The 23,262-nt window shown below is 42.2% G+C and overlaps 1 protein-coding gene across 3 annotated transcripts in view; it reads left to right on the forward strand.

Annotated features, from left to right (window-relative positions):
• The window catches only part of setd3 (SET domain containing 3, actin histidine methyltransferase), a 43,995-nt gene extending 31,015 nt beyond the window's left edge, over window positions 1–12,980 (forward strand). For 2 of the 3 annotated variants that reach the window (XM_037541708.1, XM_017682445.2), the window contains exons 11-13: window positions 2,463–2,548; window positions 8,874–9,034; window positions 10,039–10,500. In XM_037541708.1, coding sequence (XP_037397605.1) covers window positions 2,463–2,548; window positions 8,874–9,034; window positions 10,039–10,500 — 709 coding nt within the window. Of the gene's footprint in view, window positions 1–2,462; window positions 2,549–8,873; window positions 9,035–10,038 lie in introns of all 3 variants that reach the window. The other variant, XM_017682444.2, reaches the window with a different exon arrangement.
• Window positions 12,981–23,262: the final 10,282 nt, after the last annotated feature.

Consider the following 23,262-nt stretch of genomic DNA (forward strand, 5'->3'; position numbering starts at 1 on the left):
TTGCTTTTTGAACTACATTTTTCAAATTACCATTTTATATTATGGATTTATTCATGCATTACGTTCATCTAACAAATTTCTCCACTTTGAACACAGTGCTTATATCAGAAAGTGTGGCTACTTTAAACATAATTAGATGAAATGATTAGCCCTAAACACTGGCATATAAAAAAGTTTGACTGCTTTCATTTTCTTGTTTGAAAGAATTACGCTGCAGACATTATATTCACTTATCCTGTGCATAATAGGGATGTAGTACAGTATAACTTTTTTCAGACCAAGTATTTTGTTGTATTTGCCAGTACAGTTCAATGCTGTGATGAATTACCTACTTAGCTCCTTACCAAAGTTTTATTACACACTTCTATAATCTAGGAAAAGCTCCATTAGTTTGCATTGAAGTCCTTGTAGTTTGAGTAATACGTATTAGTATGTAATAAGCTTCGGATTTAAAGTGTAAATGAATGTAATGTACCTTAACGGTTAAATAATTAAAATCTAGCTGCTTTAAAATGACCTGCATTAGCTAGCCATGTCACATGATGGAACCAGACTTTTTTTTTTTTGCCCATTCATCATGAAATTTACAAACAGTGTAAAGAACCACAGTCACTTTTAAATTAAGTCCAGAACTGAAAAATGTCTAAAATGGAGATACAAGGTTTTGTCCTGACAGCAGCAGTATCTTGTTGTAGTCTGTTTGGCTGGTTGAGCTGTAGTTGATCTTCTAAAGCCAGATGTTCACTGTGATTTTACACATCTTGTTCTTTGGTGACTCACACTGTACGTTTTAATAGACCGTCTAATTATATTCTCACACTGAGCAACATGCTACGTGAAACTCAGCCTCTACAGAGAGATCTGTCTATGGACAGTTGTCAGTAAAGCTATTTCATTCATGACAACATGCTGTGCACGGAGTACTGAGCAAACACATAAAGAAACTGAGCTACAGCAGCTTTGCTAACCATGCTGTGCAACGAGAACAATACTGTCTCTCTGCAGCCTTTATTTTACTTTAATTTACAGGAAGACTTTTAAAACTCTGTATTTAAATGTTATTAACTGTATTAATGTTCCTACCTTGCAGTTCTATTCAGTCAAACAAAATGAAAGTGGCATATATGGTCTTTGGCAGCAAATATTACTGATGATGATGATGATGATGATGATGATGCTTTTTTGCCTCCGTTTTGCTAGCCTATGTATCGCCACCCAATTTGGGAAGTTGTGATTGTGTGCAATTTTATCCCATTTCAAAGCACACAGCGAGTCCCTATTAGGAGAACGACAAGGTAGGATGTTTAGCACGACCAGTGACTTTGTTTCTGATCTCCATGGGGTCAGGGTGCGAGCAGAGCCTTGTTCACTGCCAGCTTCAGTCGTTTATTGATCAAGACGGCAGCATCCACTCACAAGGCTTCTGTCACATAGTATCAGCTGGTCTCAGATTTTAATACAACAGTGCAAGATTGAGTCCGAGTACGGGTATTGATGCGTCCCTAGTGCATAAAATCTGTTTAAATTACATTACCCTATGACACTGGGGCATGAATAGAGTTCAGTGAGGCTACGAGCTTTAACGAAAAGCTGACCCATTAAAATGTCCACTCCCTCAGAGCAAATCAGCACATCACTGGTTAAAATGATCACAGAAAAATAAGTGTAGAAGTGTTTGTGTTTACAGAAATATCCAGTTTTATTGCTTCCTGACATGTTTAGTAACTTGGTTTTAATCTCAAGTTGATCAGTTTTTTAATTCCCTTAAAAAAGTTCAGCTCATACCTCTCAGTGAGTGCCATCATGTTGGCTAATCTAGAGGTGAAGCTGATGTTTATAGACTGTGTGTTTTTAACTTCTTTCTGAGTTTAAACTTGAGAAATTGTTTGGACAGTTCTGACAGCGGTTATTTTTGCTCTTGATTTGAAGGGTTAATCTTCCTCTATTGGATCTTTTCAGTATGAAGCAGAGGGCACAGGGTAATTGAATTGCTCTGCAGCAAAACCTGTGTAATGTATTGTAGTGTAATATTGTTTACTTGATCGCCAGCGTATTGTCTCATTGATCAATAGCTCGGAATTCATGAAAACGTCGCCCGTCCAAAATTACCTTTTTGATTCGGCGCGAGCGATCGCTCTCCTTTTCATCCAGTGTTGGAATCAGACAGGAAAAGGCCATGGATATGCTCCGGTAATTACATGGTAAATTATAAATGATTGAGCGTGTTTTTAAAAATGCATCGGGTTCGGTGGCCTCTCATCGCTTCAGATCAATCAGTTGTCATGTGAGGGGGTGCTGCTGTGTGCTCTGTTATGGGCAGGAGGCTTCCATTAGCTCCTGCCTGCCCCACCTGCTGGAGTTAATTAGGGTTTAATTTGAGGGTGGGGATGTGGGGGGTGGGGTAAAAGGGCCCTCACTGTAAAGCCTCACTTTGAACCCTCTCGTGTCCTTTAACTCCACAGGTCCAGTATCTTTGCCCTGCACTGCAGTGAGCCGCCCATATCCGCCCAGCTCCTGGCATTTCTACGGGTCTTCTGTATGACTGAAGGTAAGAGTCCGAGATGGGGCTGGGCAGTGTTTTTCAAAATCACCAGTACGTCTTTTTTTATATATGTCCTAATAGGTAGTGTGCTGCTGTATTGACTGCACTGATGTACTGGTATTATTATCATAAAATGACTGAGCTTTATTCACCAATCAGAAATTTCTTTCCCCCTTATGCAGTTTTCACAAATATTCTGACATTATCCAGTGTTTTCTTATTTGGGATTTGTTCTTAGGTAAGAACAAAATCTACACACTCACAAGCACAAAGGTGTGAGCAGTTATGTGCTTTAGGAACTGATCAGTCATGAAACTGATGTAGACTTTTTCTTATAATAATAATAATAATATAACACCTTTCATACATTAAAACTGCAGCTCAAAGTGCTTCACAATACAAAGTTTAAACAACTGAGGAAGAAGAGAAAAAAATTACAGAAGCAAAGAAAATCAAAAACTACAGAAACAAAATATGAATATAAAATAAATAATAATGGATGTATTAATAAATACAATTAAAAGCACAAGGTAAAAGTATAAATTAAAATTTAAAAAGACAAAAAATGCAACTTACAAGAATAGATCTTTGGTGTATAATAACAAAATGCTGCCTCTTTGCTCTTCTTAACTTTCAAGCCTGCGATATGGAGAAGCAGCTTTAGATGATCTTAAAGCTCAGTGAGGAACATCATCTGTCTGCGAACATTTTCTGTTGTGTTGTGACTTCCTGAGGTGTTTTCTGTATTTGCAGCACATTTGTGAAATGGAGCGCTGGTGTAGCCGTTTGTAGTAATAGTGAAAGTGTTGCAGTGTCACCAGGTTTGCAGCAAGTTTCATTATTTTTCTTTAGATTTATGAAAGAATACCTGAATACATGATCTCAAAATCACCCCTAAAACTGCATCTATGCTTCACAGTTGACCATTTTTAATTGTGTGTTTTGCTTCTGCTTTTGAAAATATATCTAGGAGCAGTGATGTATTGCTGTATGCCGCTGATGGCACAGATGAGCTGAGCTCAGCTAGAGTGTGATGCTCATTGCCTAACAAGTGGTATTTGGATAAGGATTGTTATACCAGTATATCTGATAAGGCTTCATAATATGGACACAAAATGCAATGCACCATAAAGCTGTTGGGTTCCGCTTTAAAATGAGACTACACTTATAAAGCATTTATGAATGGAATGAAGTCAGCTTATTATTGGTTATTAATTGGGCCATAAAACGCCTTAATCAGTAATAAGCAGTTATAACACACAAATAAAGAGGGCAACAGTGATTTGTTATTTGCCTAATAGTGAACCCGCATTCATTTATATACACACTAAAAATTATGGTTCTTCAAGGGTTCTTTAGTAAAGAAAATGGTTCTATATAGAACCATGAACACTCAAAGTACCCACTGCGTGATTGAAGGGTTCTTTGCACCATGAAAGGTTTTTTTCAGATTACTGAAGAATGTTCTGTAGGTGGTTCTGTATAGAACCATTTTGGAAATGGTTCCAAATTGCACCGATAAAGGTCCCTCTATTGTTGCGATGTCAGATTTGTTGCAATAGAAGAACCTTTTTTGATGCGGTATAAAATCTTTTTCAAAAAGATTCTGTTCTTCATCAGTCTGAAAAACCATTTCATGATGCAGAGAACCGTTGAATCATGCAAATATAGAACAAATGAAAAATAAATCTAGAACAAATTTCTTTACCAAAGAACCCTTATAGAACCGTCATTTTGAAGTGTGTAGTTCAACCACAGTTCTTGCTGGTTGCTTCAGCAGATATAACAACTCATGTTTTCCCCTTTTATTAACATGTTATAACTGTTTACTATTGCTCTGTAATGTTTATGATCTAATTAATAACTATTAATAAACCTATTTTAAACAATTCACAAACCACTTAGTCTTATTCTAAAGTGGTACCAAGCTGTTGGATATATGATAAAGATATGAAAAGAGATTAATAATAATAGTAATCATCATCGTTATTATTATTATTATTATTATTATTAATAATAATAATAAAATTAGTCAGAAATCTAACTGAACTCTAAATTATGCAAAAAATATTTCAAAAGCAGCGTGCACTGCTGTTTGAGATCATCACACTACTGTGTGAGATTATAATCATGAATTACTATTAGCTACAAGAATTGCAGGCAGATTTTGTACCTTAAACTCCTTGCAGGCTTGCTCTGACCGTGGACCTCATTGCTTTGACATTAAGAATGATCATAATGGTTTAAGCATTTTTACAGGCTATTTGTTCACGACAGCTACTTTTTGAGTAACCACACATGGTTGTTTCGCAACTGGCCCATTTTTTTACTGTTCAAAAAGCAGGCTTCAAACCCAGGACTGGGAACCACTTGATGGGCTTCTAATGCTCTATGTGCGTCACTTTGTTGTTGAATGTATGAGGTAATTTGATCTATTCCATCATTGCAGCCTTTTACAATATGTTTATCGTGGAAACTCAGATTAAAAATCTGATCAATTGCACAGCTCATTGCTTTGAGCATTTTTCTTATCACCTTGGTCATCTCTGCACTTATAGCTCATATGGGCTTGTGGTAAGCGGTGCAGTTTGTTGCACTCCAAGGCGAGACTAGGCAGGAATGTGTTATGCGTTCAGCTAAACCTGTTATAATTTATGCACTTTAACAATCACTGTTATATATAAACACCTTTACTGATTAAATTTAGGCTGCAATTTTTGTTGTTTGAATAAATTCTTCATTTTCCTGTTTGAAATGATTCCACACTGCAGATGGTACAACCACTTGTTATCTTGCACAAAATAGAGATGCATCGATACCATTTTTTTTTTTTTCAGACCTAGTACGAGTATTTTTAGAATTGGCTGATACAATACAGTAACGTGATCTTAAAAAGAGCGCAATGTACCTTAACAGTTAAAGCAGTAAAATCTAGGTGATTGTAAATGATGTGCATTAGCTAACTGTGTTGCATTGCATTGTTCCACATCAGAAAATGCTTCTGTACAGCTGTGAGTAGTTTTATTGTCATAATTCTAAATAGAGAAAATAATACCAACATAATGAACAAATACTCCATTATTCAAGGTATTTGGGTGTTCCCTAAAGCATAGGTCACTAATAGGTGGACCGCGGACCGAGACCGAGACAGACCCAGACGTTGTCCTATGTGGACCGGGACCTACAACCAATGAACTATGGAGAATTATGTAATTTCAATGGGGTGGTCCTATTTTAATCAGCGTATCATTTGTAGTCATTACAGTATGAGTTTAACAGCCCAGGATACTCAGATCAATTGCATGTGTTGTAAAAATCACGTGACACTCTCAGCCAATCAGCTCTGTGCTGTATTATGCGCGCTGAGCCTCAAGTGAGTGACGCGCACACAGGGGAGGGACGAGGGGAGAAACAGCAGTGAGTTAGATTATTTAACATGACGTTCTTTAAAAAGAGAGAACTCACAATAAATGTTGTTGAAATATGACTGAATTTTACTTTATTTGATTTGACATTCTGTTGCTGACTGTATAAGATGTTGATATACTACTTCAGTAAACAGTATATGGCACCAAATCACAATGCAAGGTAGACATGATGTTCTGGACCCTCGCTTGAGGAAATTTTCTTTAACTGGATGTTATTGAATTTTAATTATAGACCTCTGCCCTAAAGTATTACGTTTTTTGAAACTTGTCTGGTTAGTGTGTAAAGTTCCCTTTGGGTGTCATTTTAACAAAGCAAAACAGCATAAAACAGTCCCATCAAGTCAAGGTGTGCCAGGTGTGTAAGACATTCTAGAGTAGCAGTTCTGAGGAAGCATGAGTTTAACGTTTTATTAATGCTGACTTAAGTAGCATAAAATACCGTGATATATTCAGAAAAATATTATATTGAATTTTATCAATACTGCCCAGTGCTGATGGATACAGATAAATAATATTTATATTTATAGAGAGAAACAGTGGAATTCAGCTTCGTTGACATAATTGCGGAACATAAATGAGGAATTATGTGGTAAAGTTGCTGGTCAGCATCTCAAAATGATACTGATATTGTTGGTCACTGCTGTAGATGCTGCACTGGTATCATCAAATCGTCCAAGCTCTAGTCTGAGCCCATCCCAGCAGCCCTGGGCCACAGCCCCCCTGTAGCTGCCCGCAGGCTTCCCGGCCGACAGCCAGGAGCTGCTCCGCCTTTTTTCCGCAGCAGATACCTACACGCAGTTAGAGAGTTGGAAAAGAGGCAGAGCGAACGTCCCTTAAGTGTTTTAATTGATCAAGACAGTCTCACAGCTGTGTGGAAGGAACGATCCAGAGGCAGTGAAATATTCATCAATATATATGCAGAAAGCGTTTGTGTCATAAATCCCATGAAGCAAGGCTGTATCCTCTGGCAAGGACCTCTTATGGGTGAGCCATTATATATTATTCAGGTTTTGTATGTTAATTTTTAAAGGAAGCTCAGACCCTGTGGAGGCTCACTTTTTACACATCTGACACGACGCTGTGCACCGCAAACATCAAGCGCTCATTTATCCAGCCCTTTCATCTCGTTAGCAGCCGTGTAATCATACCTTACGTAATGTCTCAGCACTCGTCAGACCTGCCGCTTCACTGCTAACGTACAGACACACTAAGGCCTGTTTTTATACAATGCTAGGATGTGTGGTCGTGCATATCATCGCTGTCTGAACAAAGCGTAATACATAAAAAACATTTTTAAAGTTGTGGAAATGTAGCATTGGTAAATGACCAGGAATGATTACACAATCACATACACATACATCATTCAGTGGTTTAGATGTAAAATCCTTCAGAGTGGTTTGCTGTGAAATGCGCCTTTCTAGAGAAATTTACAGTCAGAATTGTTTACTATTATAGTACTAGGAACTAGACATCCGAAGCATTTAATGGTTCTAAAAGCTACACCTTGTTATTGCATGAAAGGGTTATGAATGTGTTGCTTGATACTTAAGACATTATTTTGTGACGGTTTTCTTATAAAGCTTTGGCCTAAAATGTATTTTCAGTGTAAACTATTACTCCAGGATCACTGTGTTTCCCCTCAAAACTGCATTCTCGACTGAGCTTTTGTTGTGACTCACCTGTAGCTACAGCCGTACAACACGGCTAACGCAAGCAGCAGCTTCTGTTTATGACAGGTGTGCAAAGGACTTCCAGGAGCTCAGTTTCCAAAATATCGTAGAGCCAAATCAACTTGAACGAGAACACACAAAGGAATTGCAGCAGGTTGAGAGAGAGAGACACGAGGCGTAACTGTGATGTATCGCAGCTCTTTTGACGAACAACGTTATTCACATAAGCTATAGGTTCTGTCGACACCATGTGACGCAACACCTCAAGCCAAACATAACAGGCAGGCAGGGCGGAGAGGTACATGCAGGGCGTTATAAGGAAAAAATTGACTTTGAATTTAGCACACTTTTAACATTATCAACGTGACTTATAAAAAGTTTTGACACATAAGTTCGCTGGTCATTTTGGACAGCAGATAAAATGGTGATATTTGTAGTGTAGACATAAATCTGGTTCCATATACAACACTGGTGAACAATGTTCACTCTGCATTTTACACCAAACCACTCTCGATGGTTTATATGTAAACAGGGTCATTCAGTGCCATCCATCCATCCATCCATTTTCTAAGCCACTTCTCCGTCAGGGTCTCGGGGGCGGGGTGCTGGAGCCTATCCCAGCAGTCTTCGGGCGGAAGGCAGGATACACCCTGGACAGGTCGCCAGTCCAACGCAGGGCACACAGACACAGACAGTCACTCACACACTCACACCTAGGGGCAACTTAGCATGTCCAATTGGCCTGACTGCATGTCTTTGGACTGTGGGAGGAAACCGGAGAACCCGGAGGAAACCCACGCAGACACGGGGAGAACATGCAAACTCCACACAGAGAGGACCCTGATCACCCGGCCGGGGAATCGAACCCAGGCCCTCCTTGCTGTGAGGCGACAGCGCTACCCACCACGCCACCGGGTCATTCAGTGATTAAGTCATCCTTTTAACATAAACCATACAGGAGCTTTGTGTTAAACGGCTTGGCGTGCAGGGCTCCTTGAACTTATGTGAAGCTCTTCCATTAAACAGTCTCTTCCCCAGAAGACCAGCACCACAGGATTATGTTCATTTTTCAAGTTTTGTTGCTGTTTTGTTTGGATTTTGTTTGTCCAGACATTATATGTTCCCATTGTTTTTCAAAGCTTTCTTGAAATGTAAGAAAAGCTTATGTGTACATGCTTGACTGATTGCTCTTCTAACCAGGGATCTGTATCTTTGTCTGTATTTTGTCTGCAGAGGAGCTGAAGGACTACCTGGTGGGTGACCATGCCATCAACAAGATCTTCACCCTGGGTAACACGGAGTTCCCTGTCAGCTGGGAAAACGAGATCAAGCTGTGGACGTTCCTCGAGACGAGAGCCACTCTGCTCCTCAAAACATACAAAACAACATCAGAGGTACAGCAGTACACATTCAACTTCAAATTCATCACGTTCATCCTTGCTGTCACCATAACGTCTGCAAGCCATCTTTCGGTCATCCTGTGTAACGATGAAATAGTAAAATTTTTAGTGTATTAACCACTAATTTGATATTTGGCCAAACACAAAGTGATCACTAGATATCAGATTTACACAAAAGTACATTGAACAGCTAATAATAGCAGTAGATCTTTATTTATAGAGATGAAAGTGTGTTGTCCAGTGTGAGAAACCACATAAGCAAGTCTATATGATATTGTCTGTCTGTCTGTTAATCTCTCTAAAGTTGCTATCTGTCTGTCTGTCTGTCTGTCTGTTAATCTCTCTAAAGTTGCTATCTGTCTGTCTGTCTGTCTGTCTGTGTCTGTCTGTGTCTATCTGTCTGTCTGTCTGTTAATCTCTCTAAAGTGTCTGTCTGTCTGTCTGTCTCTAAAGTTGCTATCTATCTGTCTGTCTGTGTCTATCTGTCTGTCTGTCTGTCTGTTAATCTCTCTAAAGTGTCTGTCTGTCTGTCTGTCTGTCTGTCTGTCTGTCTGTCTGTCTGTCTGTCTGTCTGTCTGTCTGTCTGTCTGTCTGTCTGTCTGTCTGTGTAATGATGCTAATTGATGTGAGATATAAGACCCCAAACATATCGCAGCTGTTGGAACAAAACCTCTCCAAAATGGTAACTTTACAGGAGAAGGAAAAAACTTACTTTACTTTTACTGTAAGTGAACAAATACCCTGTGATGTTTATTGCCCTCTGGAAGAGCAGAATGTTTAAGTGACACTGGTCTAATGTGCTAAAATGTATTCGTTTTACTGCATTTATAACATTTAAAGAAATAAATGTTGGAATTTGTAGATGTTGTCTTTGTAATGCTTATCTTGAAGTCCCATTTCCTTCACTGGCCCAGAGTTCCCATATCGCTCTATCCCTACTAGCAACATTAACATTTTTGACTGCTAGAAGCTTCTTAAACCCATTTTCTCTGCTTCAGGAGGACCGCTCCATCCTACAGAAGCCCGACCTGTCCCTGCACTCCCGCATGGCCATCAAACTGCGGCTAGCCGAGAAGGAGATCCTGGAGCGGGCTGTAGCAAGCGGCCGGGCCAAGCGTCTGCACTTCCAGAAGCAGCTGGAGGAGGGTGCTCCGCTGCCTCTGTATGAGGAGAGCGACATCGCGCTGCTGGAGAACGCAGACGCCAAGCTACCCATCATCCTGCGCAAGCTGGATGAGGAGGACGAGCACATGGAGCCAGAACTGGACCCTTCCCGGGCCAAGACCCTGCTGGAGTCCACAGAGGCGGCGCTGCTCAACGGGCAAAGCAAGGACGTCAATGGCAGTCATGAAGACACCCAACAGGAGAAAAAGAACGCACCCGAAAAGGAAAAAGGCGAATGCCAAGAAGAACCAAGTGCCCAGCGAACTGAAGATGCCTCCAAAGATAAAGGAGAATAGTAAAGTCTGGAGTTTGGCACGATCACGGCTCATGCTACTTATTTATTTTTGTTTTAAGTGACTGACAGAAATAGGAGTGAAAGCAATCTAAACTAAAACAGCAGATTTGTTTATTTATCCTTTATGGCTTTTTTTGTTTTGTTTTAATATTTGCTGCAGCCTTTAGTGTTGCCAGTAGGAGCTGCGCTTTCTGAAGACGACGTCTTGTGTTTTGAGGTTTTAACCGTGCCACACTAGTTTATGTTTCCTTTTTTTCTAAGCAGATGGCTCATCCTCCACAGTAGAGACCACAGTCAAAGAAGAACGTGGAGAACCAAGAACTGTATGTGATGTAACTCCTCATGTTCAGGCCATCGTTCAGAGATGTTCTCATTAAAAAAAGAGATGGGAAACAAGTGTTTGCATTCAGGACTGAGCTCGGTTCTTTCAGGACTTTACCTAGTTGGCCAGGTTGGTCAGTTCCTCACATCTAAAGCACTCCCTGGGTGAACTCGCTTTGCTCTAACATAGGCCAGCGTTTACTTTAATTACTCTAGTCTATGCCAGGAAGATGCTCAATATGTTGTGTTGCTAGACAATCTTTTTTTTTTTTTGTTTTTTTTTTTGCATTGATCTATTTGGAGGAGCCTCCTGCACTGCTGATATTACCTGTGGAGTACTGACACTTCTGAAAGGACGTTTGCCCAAAAATAGATGTTGTTTTTGTTTTATTGCACTTTGGGTAACAGTCGGAATATTTTCAGTCAGTGTTTTTTTTTCACCCCAGTTTCCTGTTTTGATCATTTGATATACTGTAATTGAACCTCAAGAGGGCAGGAAGCTATTGGTTACTTTGTGGGTACCGAGAAGTGCTGTGAATGTAATGTGTCATTCAATAGATTTAATGCTTATGTTTGTGAGGACCCTCTCAGCTGCTTGGGGACACTTCGGTTTCTTTCATTATTATCAAAATAGTGTTGAAAATGTGTTTACATCCTAAACCAAATCCATTGCGGCTGCATCTCTAATCTCTGTGGTTATCTTTAAGCCTTAAACAGCGTAATTCTTGGTCTGTTTCCTGAAAAGAAAATATGCACTCGCGGCGTGGCCTCTTACGAGACTCCACGTCACAGTTTTGAAAATAGGTTTTGTAACTGTTTCTGATTCTCGTTCATAATAAAAACAGCTTCATTTCTAGCACCTTTCACACCGTTCAGATTCAGCTTGGAGAGCTTTACAGGACAGAGTTATAGCAAACCAGAACCCTAAAGAATAAATTAAATTTAAAAAAAATTAGGTTCAAATGATTAAATAGGCTTTGACCAGAAAAAAAAAGTTATCAAAATATATATATATATATTTTTAAATTGCAACATGATAAATGTTAAATAAATGCCAGTTTTGAAAAGGTTTTTTATTTCTCTTTTAAAACCGGTGATTATTGCAGTGTAGTTTACCAGCGCTTGAGCTTCATGGAGAATTCCACCATTTTTCAACATTTATGAATAATTCAGTGGTTAACATAAGCATATTCGTTCAGAGTGGTTTGAAATTGTCTTTACAGTGGTGGTGATAGGAACCAGGGATCGCGATGTCAGCAGCACACACATAGCCATTTTAATTACTATCCGAAGTTATTATAGGAACGTTAAAGTGGTAAAATGCTGGTAAGCTGACACAGAAAAGTGTTTTTTTTATTTATTTTTTTTAAACAATGTGTTTTAGACCGAAACCTCAACTCAGAGTTACTTTAAAACATCTCAGCCATGCGGAAGTGTTTAAATTAGCATTTCATGTGATAACTGTCTGTAAGGGTTCCTGTGAACCTCTGTGAACTGTTCTGACTCTCTAGAACGGTGCATTTTCACATCAATCCATACCGTTTGTTTATGAAAGATTGGTGGAATTCCCCTTTACCAGTCAATAAGGAACATAGTCTACGAAGTATAGAAATGTATGAAGGGTACAGAGCCATTAAAAGCTATATTACTTGACCTTAATGGAGAAATTGGTCTGTTTAATGAGGCTGGCCTGTTATGTTATCACATGATTTGTGGTCATGGGCGTGTCTGTAGATAGTTCATACCCCTGTTTTTACTCAGCACTGTTAAAAACTGAATGTAACCCATGGTTGAATGTTGTGGTTAATCTTACTTGGACGAGATAACGTTCTTGTTTTTAGGTTTTCAGGTTTGTTTAGTAATGCAACCCCACAGGTTTGAGAGCATAGTTGTGCTTCATGCTTCTACTCTGGGAGACTTTCTCAATGTTCCTGCTGCTTTGTGTATAGTATTTCAGAGCCTATAGCTTTAACTGTACTCTTTCTCCAATCCTTAAACTTTTGTTATCAGGCCACAAACATGTCCTTGGTGGATCGCGCACTGCCTGTGGTGTAGGGTTCCATCGGTGGGGCAGCGGATTGTGCAGGAAAAAAGCCTTGTCAGAAAAAATGTCCTCAGTGAACAGTCCAGGATTAAAGTCCCTCACGGTTTTCACCTGAATTGTGTAAGGTGCTGTTCTTTCTCCAGTATGTGACCTGTCCTATCACGTTTTTTTTTTTTCCCCCCCATTCCTGAGATGACATAAGGCTACCAGCCTATTGTCTCCCTCGCTAAGAGAGAGAAAAAAAAGTTTTATCTAATGTATTTTTTTTCCCTATTCTTTGCCCCCTTAGCCCCATTACGAATTTATAAAAGAAACATTATCTTGAATCATTTAATTCGGGGCAATTAAATTTTGAAATTCCATATTCATTATTCATGGGCTTCAAGATAAAACCCCTTTAATCCTTGAATAGATTATTATAATGGGCAGTGGGGTGGGCAGTGGTAAACGGGGGCAGCGCTGCACTTGTCCAGTGTGGTTAGTATTCGTCGTGTCAGGGCTGAGAGCAGGAGCGTGTGGAGCTTCCTTGGCCTGGGACCACTGCACCAAAGTAATCTCGCCCATGAATAATACACGTTCCCTCTATTAATATACAATGGCTCTGAGTGCACTCGAGTGGAAACCCTATTGTCATGCAAGTATTTACCAATATGTCTCGTTTCCTTTGTCCGAGGATATGAGGCCCATCCAAAGGTCAAGAGGTCATCGTGCTAGTTTTATTGGCAGGAAACGGTGATGCGTTTGTCATGTTGAGCTTGATGGCTTAGAGGAGCTGACAGCTGAGTAAAATGTGACTTTCCCCTTTATTCTGATAGTAAAGTTCTGAAAAGTATTTCAGCTCATGGCACATTTATGCTGTGAATCTTGGGTCGCTCTTGCATGTGGCGCGTGTCAGAGCTGCCTGTGCGCTGGATCTCCTGCAGTTCAGTTTGTCCATCAGGACAATTTGTTCGCCGTACATTGTATTTTGACAGTATACACAATGTACTTCACTTTTTCTTTCACTATTTTATAGGGTCTCAAATCAACTCACCTAAATGACAAATTACAGCTCATGTACTATGTATAGGAAAAAACTTGTCAAGCTTCCTAATTTCTGAGTTCAGTTATTTCAGCCACACTCATTGCTGACAGATTTGTAAAATTAAACACATTGCCATACAATCTCCATAGATGTACACTCCCAGCAGAAGAGCTGAAGAGCTGAGAAACTTTAAACGCGGCCCTTTCATAGGATGCCACCTTTGCCAAAAGTCAAATTTATGCCTTGCTAGGTCTTCCCCAGTCAACTGTAAGTGCTGTTGTTGTTAAATGGAAGCATCTTAGAGCAACAACAGCTCAGCCCTGAAGTGGTAGACCACACAAACTCGCAGAGTGGAGCCGGCGACTCCTCAGAAGCATAAAAATCGCCTGTCCTCTGTTGTATCACTCACCATGGCGTTCCAAACTGTCTCTGGAAGTAACATCAGCACAAAACGTGTACTTAGAAATAGGTTTCCATGGCTGAGCAGCCGCACAAGCCTAAAAGCACTATATGCAATGCCAAGCATCTGCTGGACTCAAGCCGTGAAAACATGTTAGAGAGATTATTCATGCATAACTGTCTGGAAGTCTGATGGACGAATCTGGTTTCAACCCCACTGAACACCTTTGGAATGAACATCAATTGCAAGCCAGGCCTTCTCGTCCAACATCAATGTCGGACCTCACGAATGCTCTTTTGACTGAATGGGCACAAATTTCCACAGACATAATTCAAAATCTTGTGGGAAACCTTCTCAGAAGGGTAGATGCTGTCATGGCTCCAACCCCATATTAATAACAATGGTTTTGTAACGGGATGTCCAACAAGCTTTTATAGGCGTGATGGTCAGATGTCCACCTACTTTTGGCTGTGTAGTCTAACTTAGGTCAACCTCCATGCAAACAACTGGCAAATTTGTAAGAAAATGTTCTTTGATCCTTTGAACTTCACCATTTGCAGTTTGAAACTAGAGCGTTCCACGATGGCACCTCCCCGTCCACTACGCCAATGTTTAAAAGCTTGGAACCTTCATCATATCAATAATTGTTGTTTTATTCATTATTAACTTAAACAACATAGATTGAAATACTGTGCTGAACACCAGAACAGGGCTGCCGGAACCATGGGGGCATGTGGCCACTTAACCATCCACTTTTTTTTATGTACTGGGGTGATGTCCCACCAATATGTAATTATGTTTAGGACATTTACAAAAAATAATTTCTATATAAACAAACATAATGACGTATAACGTATAGACTGACAGTTTATGAATGCACACACATACGCTAAGCCGCTTCTCCCTCAGGGTCACGGGTGGTTGCTGGAGCCTATCCCAGCGGTCATCGGGCGGAAGGCAGGATACACCCTGGACAGGTCGCCAGTCCATCGCAGGGATTTATGAATGCAGTTGTGTGCAAAAGTTTGTGCAAATGAGATGTTTTGATTTTCTAAGTGAAAATAAGTGACCGTATAAGTGTCCTCTACAGAAAACACGTCTGCGCATATTAATACATAGCTGCTGCACATTTGCTGAATTTAACATATGGGGGGAGGGATAACATAAAATGAGGCCTGTGCCACGTTGTAGGCTTCAGCTGAAGCTAACTTCATATTGCATATGTTAGATAACCAACCACAGCATCTGGTCAAACAAATCTGCCTATCAGATGTAAACATTTAGCTGCTGAAAAAAAATGTTGTGCAAGCTAGATTAAAGGATAAATCGAGAATAATGTGGCAGGTCATAGGAGCCGGATGTGGCCAAGCGGCTGCTACTTTGAGACCACTGTGTTAAACCTTCTTTTATATGACCTTCTTAAAACTGATTACTTGTCAAAATAATCAGAGCACATGATTACTAAGTCTACACAACAATAGCCAGTGCTGTAATGCAGATCTCTGACCTAGATTGATGTAAAATGTACAGCGTGCTATTTTTGTGTTTATTGCTGTGAACAAGAATTTGGGCTTGAAACGAGCATGGTCTCTTCGCTCATCCTTGCTCACTAAGAGTGTTGCCGTGGCCACATTTAGATTGAAAGAGAGCTGTTGGTGGTTGGAGCCTTCTCTAGTTTGAGCCGCTCTTTGAGTCTGCGGAGGTAAGAAGGTTGCTGGAGGTTGCTGCTGTTCTTCAATAGGGTGCTGTAGTGTGCACGGCGTATGGCCTGTGGTTTCTCTGGTCTAGTCTGGCCGTTTAAAAAAGCTCAGACACGCTAACGGTTACATATAAAGAGCGTTCGAACTGTCATGACTCCTGTTGACTGTTGTCTTTTTGAAGTGGTTGCTGCTCAGCGCTTGTCCTCCTGCTTATCAAAGTCTTTTATATCATTGATGTCATGTGAAAGCCTCCGTTTTCCAAAACAGCAATTTTTCAGAAGATAAGAGCAGCAACAGCTGGGCTTTTTACTGTTGCTGGCCTTATTATTGCTGAAGAGCAAAGTGTTTAAAGTCGCGCTCTCCCTATTAGAGGTGGGGCTGCAGGTGTTCTACTTTCTTTGGTGCTCATACAGTAAAGATTAATGTAATACTGCTTTTAATGATGCTCAAATTAAGCTCAGTTACATTTTAAATGAAAGGAAACTCAAAAATGAAGTCACGGGTTTTATAGTTGGGTTATAGTTCTGCTCTATTCCGTATATCCATAAAAGTTCGGATAGCCTTTCTGTTTGAACTCATCTACTTTAAAGTGTACCATTTGCTGATGCATGTATTCAATTGACCTCACCTATAATAGAACGGGACGCTCCGCACCGGCCACTCATGTGCCTAAGGTCACCATGCCCAATGCTGAATGTGGACAGCAGAGGTATAAACAAACCCGGCACTGGGCTGTGGAGCAGTGAAGAGTGATGAAGCTCCATCACCTTTGGGATGAGCTGCAGTGATCCAGAACTGATCTACCATCAGTACCTGACCTCACTAATGCTGTTGTTGCTGAATGTAATCAAATCCTCACAGCAATGTTCTGACACATAGTGTGAAGCCTTTCCAGAAGAGTAGAGGCTGTTACTGCAGCCAAAGGGGACAAACTCCCTATTCATACCCGTCATTTCAGAAGAAATGATGGATGAATAGATGTTCTCAAACTTTTAGGTATAAAGTGTGTACGGTGTTTTATATAAACAATCAAAAAAGCAATCTACAGAAGAAAAAAAGCACTTAAATTATTTTAATGATACCCAAATGACACAAGCTCAAGGTCTTGCCCAGCTGTTCTGTCATAAAAGGGGATTTCCATCATTTAAAATATCTGTATAATTAAACGGTGAAGATGTAAACAGCACATCCAGAGTGGTTTGATGTGAAATGCTCAGAGAAGATTACTGAGTGAGAATCACAGTGGTGGTGATAGGAACCAGACGTCTGAAGAGTGTAATAACAGAACACACACAGCTCTACATTTGGAACAGCTAGCGAGGGGGATTACATTGACCACAGTATAGAATCACTTAGCTAGTCTGAAAAAAGTCTCTATGGTCCGTTACACAGGCACCCAGCCTAGGAAGCCTTGAAGGCCGAAAATGTCCTTAGCCACAAACTGCGACCAAACACCACCAGTCCAGGCAGCCACGTAGCTGTGATGTAGCTGCCTCCTAACCGCGGTGTAGCACTCCCCATAGCTGCAGTGCAGCGTCATCCAAGCAGCCGGTCCAGGCAGCCACGTGTCTGCGATGTAGCATCAATGACGTCCCCAGTCCAGGCAGCCTCGTAGCCGCAATACAGCAGTGCTCAAGTGCCCGGTCCAGGCCGCATCATAGCTGTGATGTAGGGTTACCCAAACAGCCAGACCAAAAGCCTCTGAGCCACGGGTGGAAAGTCACTCTTGACTGCTGTCTCAGTGGAAAGATGGCAAGCTGCGCCAACATCAAAACATACACCCAAACAATACGAAACAAAGGCAAACAAACAACGCATGCAAACAACGTTACTATGTAGTGCCTTTCATGTAAAGTTACATTCTGATATGAAATGGATCTGAACACTGCCTGATGCCTGAGACATTGAGATTAGAGCTTGACCTAAAATCCCTTTTGTGACGTGGAGGTATATGCAGAGTGTTGTAAGACAAAACAGCGCCCCCAAAAAACTTTTATACCACTATTTTACCATCATCACTTTTACATATAAAAGCTCAGAAGACGTGTGTAGGTTCACTGGTGGTTGTGGTTGGTAAATAAAATGGCTTTATTTATGTCCTTTCTCAGCAATGAACCAATTCACCTCAAACCGTGCTGAATGGCATTGTTTACATCTGAACTCTACAGCAATGTTGAAAAACTGGCAGTGCTTTGACCTTGAAGTGACCTTCTAAAGACAACTGATGACCTAGGTCAGTGACCTCAGTTCAAAGCGCTTAAAGTCGTGTTTGTGTGTGTGAGAGAAAAATTCAGAGCTAAATATTTGAGCTCTCCTTCTATGTATCTGTCTATCTATCTATCTTCCTCCCTCTCTTTTTTCAAGCCAGCTGTGCTGCTCATAATGGAAGTGTCCATGTATAATAGATGAGGAGGGATGGTAGTCCTGAGGAGGAGAGTATGGGACTGGCCTAGCGTGACCAGGCCAAACCTCCACACACCCTCAGCCTCATGGAACCGACATGTGGAAGAAGTGAGTGGCAAGTGCTGAATTCTGGGAAAAGAAAGAGTGAACAGAGCGACGCTGGATGGTGACTGAACTAGAAGAGGAGAAGCAGTGTTGTCCATCCAGCAGGTCTCTCTCTCTCTCTCTCTCTCTCTCTCTCTCTCTCTCTCTCTCTCTCTCTCTCAATGTTGCGCTCTATCTTCTGTCCTCCCCTCTTTCTCTCTGTCTCTATCACTTTCTCCTCTTTTATTTCTTCTTTCATTCTTGTTTTCTTCTTTCTCATCTTTCTTCCTCCCTCTCTATTTGCCTCTCTTCTGTTTCTTTCTTTTTCTCCCTGTCTGCCTCCCATGTTCTCTAAGTTCTGCCACTCTCATACTCTTATTTCTGTTTCTCTCTTTCTCTGTCTTTTTCCTCTTTTCTGTCCATTGCTTTCTGTCTTTCACTCTCTTTTTCTGTCTCTCTCACTCTCTCTTCTGTCCCTCTCTGTCTATCCCCTCTGTCCCTCTCTCACTCTCTCTTTCTCTGTCCCACTGTCATGCTGTCTTCTGCGCCCCCTCTCTCTTTCTCCCTCCCCATCTTTTTTTTCTTTGTCTCTTTCATCTTTCTTCCTCTTATCTGTGTCTGCATATCTCTCTTTTCTCTACTATTGTATTTTTCTTTTTCTCCATCTGCCTCTCTCCCCTCTGTTCTCTCTGTTGTTGTCTGTCTCTTCTGCCCCTCTCTCTCTTTCCCTTTTCTCTCTCACGCTTTCTCTTTGTCTCTTTTCTGTCTCTCTCTCTCTCTCTGTCTCTCTCTCTCTCTCTTTCTGCATGTGCTTTTTAAGATTTAAACAGCTGAACTGATACCTACAACAACATAAGTTTCTCCTCTGCCCACTTAAGCAGCGCTGTGGCTTACGTGCGTTTTCATGTTCAGGTCGGCTCTCTAACAGCGGTATGAAGTGAATTATGAACTTCAGCCTGGGTCACTTTACAGCTTCGGCCCTTTTAAGTGCACTTTTCAGCAGCACTCGTTTGTGTGCTGCAGACTTAAACTCGGGTAAATATTTGCTGGATATCAGCTCAGAGACCAGCCATCAAAGGTTTTGCATTTTTGGTGTTGCGTGGCCTAGCATGAGCGTCTCGCCCCCAAACAGCCCCTCTCTCCCTCTCCCCCACTGGCCCCAGCAATCCAAGCTTGGAAGTAACAGGAGTTCAAGCTGATTTCATATTCCTTTTCAGCAAGCAATATTTAATTTTTAATCCTATTTAAGCCAACTGGAAATAGTATTTTGCAACAGTGAAACCACGGCATGTATAATTGATGCCTTGTCTTAGCTAATGCAGCGGGAATGTTTAGGAGCAGGAGTGATGCATGGCAGACCCTCTGGGCACTGCGAGGCCGAGCGAGCCTCTACCCAGAGAGAGAGAGAGAGAAAATGGGCTTGAGCCGCAGAGCTCTACGCACATGCAAATGGCATGCTGATAAGAAGCCATAAATCCATTGTATGTGACATCTCATATGCTAGCATGCTCCCATTGCACCCCCAGCCTCACGTCCTAGCTAGGGAGGGACATAGAGACTGTCCATCCAGTTCTGTAAATCAGTAAATTAGTAAGTATGTAAGTTTTATTTATATAGCAATTTTAAAACAATGAGCATTGAGGCTTTACAGTCTTAATCCCTTTCTGCAGACCCGCTGGTGGGCATTCCACCAGCAGAAATGAAATTGACTTGGATTTTTTAATTAATACAATCAAAGAATATTTTTCCTCTTAGCTCTGTTTTCAGATTAACTAGGACATTGTTGGTGTGTTAAATGTTGTGACTGTGTGTTGAATGTTGTGACTCTGTGTTGAGCTGCTAGTGAGCAATAAGGGAAAAGGAGGGGACATGCTGTGAAAATCAGTTCACACCTCTCCACAAAGATGCACTTGATGAGATATAATGGACAGCACAAGTGCTGTTTCTGTCAAAAATAATTACAACGATGTTAAGTAGTCGAAATAAAAATATTGTTGAACAGTTTAAGAATGGAAGATCCATAAAAAGCGGACACAGATGATCGTGTACCCTGCCCAGGAGAGGGTCACCGGGACCTAGCCCTGAAGCCAAGCCCACGTAACCTGGCCAGGCTCAGCCCAAAGAGGCAACATGGGGAGACCATGTGGGCCCACCACCTGCAAGGTCCAGCATGGAGGAGCGGTGCAGTGCCATATAGGCAATGGACGATTGCAGGGAGGTCCTTGGTGGCACAGGCCACTGTGGCAGAAACTGGCTCTTGGTATGTGGAATATAACCTGGATAGGGGTTGGTGCTTCTCCTATTCAGGGGTTGCACAGGGTGAGAGGCACTGGGCGGGAGTGGGGATACTCATGAGTTCCCAGCTGGAGGCCGTGCAGTTGGAGTTTGTCTGAGGGGATGAGAGGGTCGCCTCAATGTGAATTAAAATCGCAGAGACTCTGGCTGTTGTCTGTGCTTATGCACCAAAAAACAGGTTGAAGTATTCTGCCTTCTTAGAGCAAGTGGACAGGGTTCTGGAAAGGGTCCTGCCTACAGACTCCAATGTCTTACTGGGAGACTTCAATGCTCATGTTGGCAATGACTGGGACACCTGGAGAGGCGTTATTGGAAAGAGCCTGCCCGATCTAAACCTGAATGGTAAATTGTTATTGGGCATGTATTGCCAGGCATGGATTGTCCATAACGAATGCAAAGTTCAAACACAAGGATGTCCATAAGTGTATATGGTACCAGAACTCCTTGGGTCAAAGGGAAATGATCAACTTTGTTGTTGTTTCATCTGACTTGGGACCATGTGTTCTGGACACTTGGGTAAAGAGAGGTGCTGAGCTGTCAACTCATCACCATTTGGTGGTGAGTTGGATCAGATGGCAGGGAAGACTGATGGTCAGACCCGGTAGGCCCAAGCAAATAGTGAGGGTGTGCTGGGAAGGAATGTCAGAGGCAATGTTCGAACTCCCACCTCCGGGAGAGCTTGTCTCGTGTCCTGGAGGAGGTAGGGGACATGGAGTCTGAATGGTCCCTGTTCAAAGCCTCCATTGTGGAAGCTGCTAGGGATAGCTGTGGCCAATAGCTTGTGGGTGCCTTTCAGGACGGTAACCCAAGAACCCCATGGTGGACACCAGTGGTAAGGGAGGCCGTCAAGCTGAAGAAAGAGGCCTTTAGGGACTGGATGGCCTGAAGGACTCCCAACTCAGCAGATAGGTGCCGACAGGCAAAAAAGGTGGCAGCCGCAACGGTGGCAGAAACAGAATTCAGGGCATGAGAGGAGTTTGGTGAAGTCATGGAAAAAGACTTTCGGTCAGCCTCGGGAGGTTCTGGACAACTGTCCAGTGACTCAGGAGCAGTCGAGGTGGCTGCACCCAAGCTGTTTTTGGCAGTGGTGGAGAATCTCTGACTTCAAATGAGGATATTGTTGGATGGTGGAAGGAGCACTTTGAGGAATTCCTTAATCCGGGAGACAAGCTCCATTTCCCTGGTGGAGGTCACTGAGGTAGTTGGCAAGCTCTTCAGTGGCAAGGCACTGGGGGTGGATGAGATTCATCTGGAAATGCATAAGGCTCTGGATATTGTGGGGCTGTCATTGCTGACATGCCTTTGCAATATTGCATGGACCTCGGGAACATTACCCTTGGACTGGCAGACCGGAGTGGTGGTCCCTATTTTTAAGAAAGTGGACCAGAGGGTGTCTGCCAACTATCTGACTGTCTGATACCCCATCAGACTGCTCAGCCTCCCTGGGAAAGTCTATGGCAAGGTGCTGGAAAGGAGATGTCAACCGATAGTTGAACCTCAGATTGAGGAGGAATATGCAGATTCCGTCCCGGTTGTGGAACAATGGACCAGCTTTTCACCCTCTCACAGATTGTTGAGGGGGCATGGGAGTGCCAACCCAGTCTACATATGTTTTGTGGATTTGGAGAAGGCTTATGACTGTCTTCCCTGAGATATATTGTGGGAGGTCCTCCAGGAGTATGGGGTGCTGGGGCTACTACTCTGGGCCATTCAATCTTTATACTCCCGGAGTGAGAGCTGTGTTTGTATACTCAGCATTAAGTCGGATTCTTTCAGTGATAGCATTGGACTCCACCAGGCTTGTGTCCTGTCTCCACTCCTGTTTGTGATATTCATGGGCAGGGTGTAAAGGCGTAGCCAGGGTCAAGAGGGTATTATGTGTGGAGGCCAAGGGTGGCATCTCTGCTATTTGCAGACAATGTTGTTCTTTTGGCTGGATCACATGGATGCCTCCAGTGCTCACTGGAGTGGTTTGCAGCTGATTGTGGTTGGTATGAAGATCAGCACCTCCAAGGTTGAGTCCATGGTCTTAGCCTGGAAAAGGATGGCATGCCCACTCCAGGTAAGCAGAAAGGACTTGCCCCAGGTGGAGGAGTTTATGTATCTCTTGTGAGATCAGCCGCAGTCTGTGACAGGCGGCAGCAGTAACGTGGTCACTGTACCGGACTGCAGTGGTGAAGAGGGAGCTGAGCCACAAGGTAAAATGAGCACAGGGTGGTGGGCTACAATCTATTTGATAGGGTGAGGAGCTCGGTCATCTGGGAGGAGTCCGGCATAGAGCTGCTACTCCTCTGCATTGAGAGGAGCCAGGGGTCCTCTGAGGAAGACCCTGGGGTCGTCCTAGTACCTGCTGGAGGGATTATATTTCCAAGTTGGCCTGGGTGCGGCTTGGGGTCCCCAGGAACGAGCTGAAGGAAGTTGTGGGGGACAGGGTCATCTGGGATTCTCTGCTCTCCCAACTGCTACCACTACCCTGTCTGGACTAAGCAGTT

Source organism: Pygocentrus nattereri, chromosome 10 (assembly GCF_015220715.1).
Source record: "Pygocentrus nattereri isolate fPygNat1 chromosome 10, fPygNat1.pri, whole genome shotgun sequence".
In the NCBI taxonomy this organism is placed as follows: Eukaryota; Metazoa; Chordata; class Actinopteri; order Characiformes; family Serrasalmidae; genus Pygocentrus; species Pygocentrus nattereri.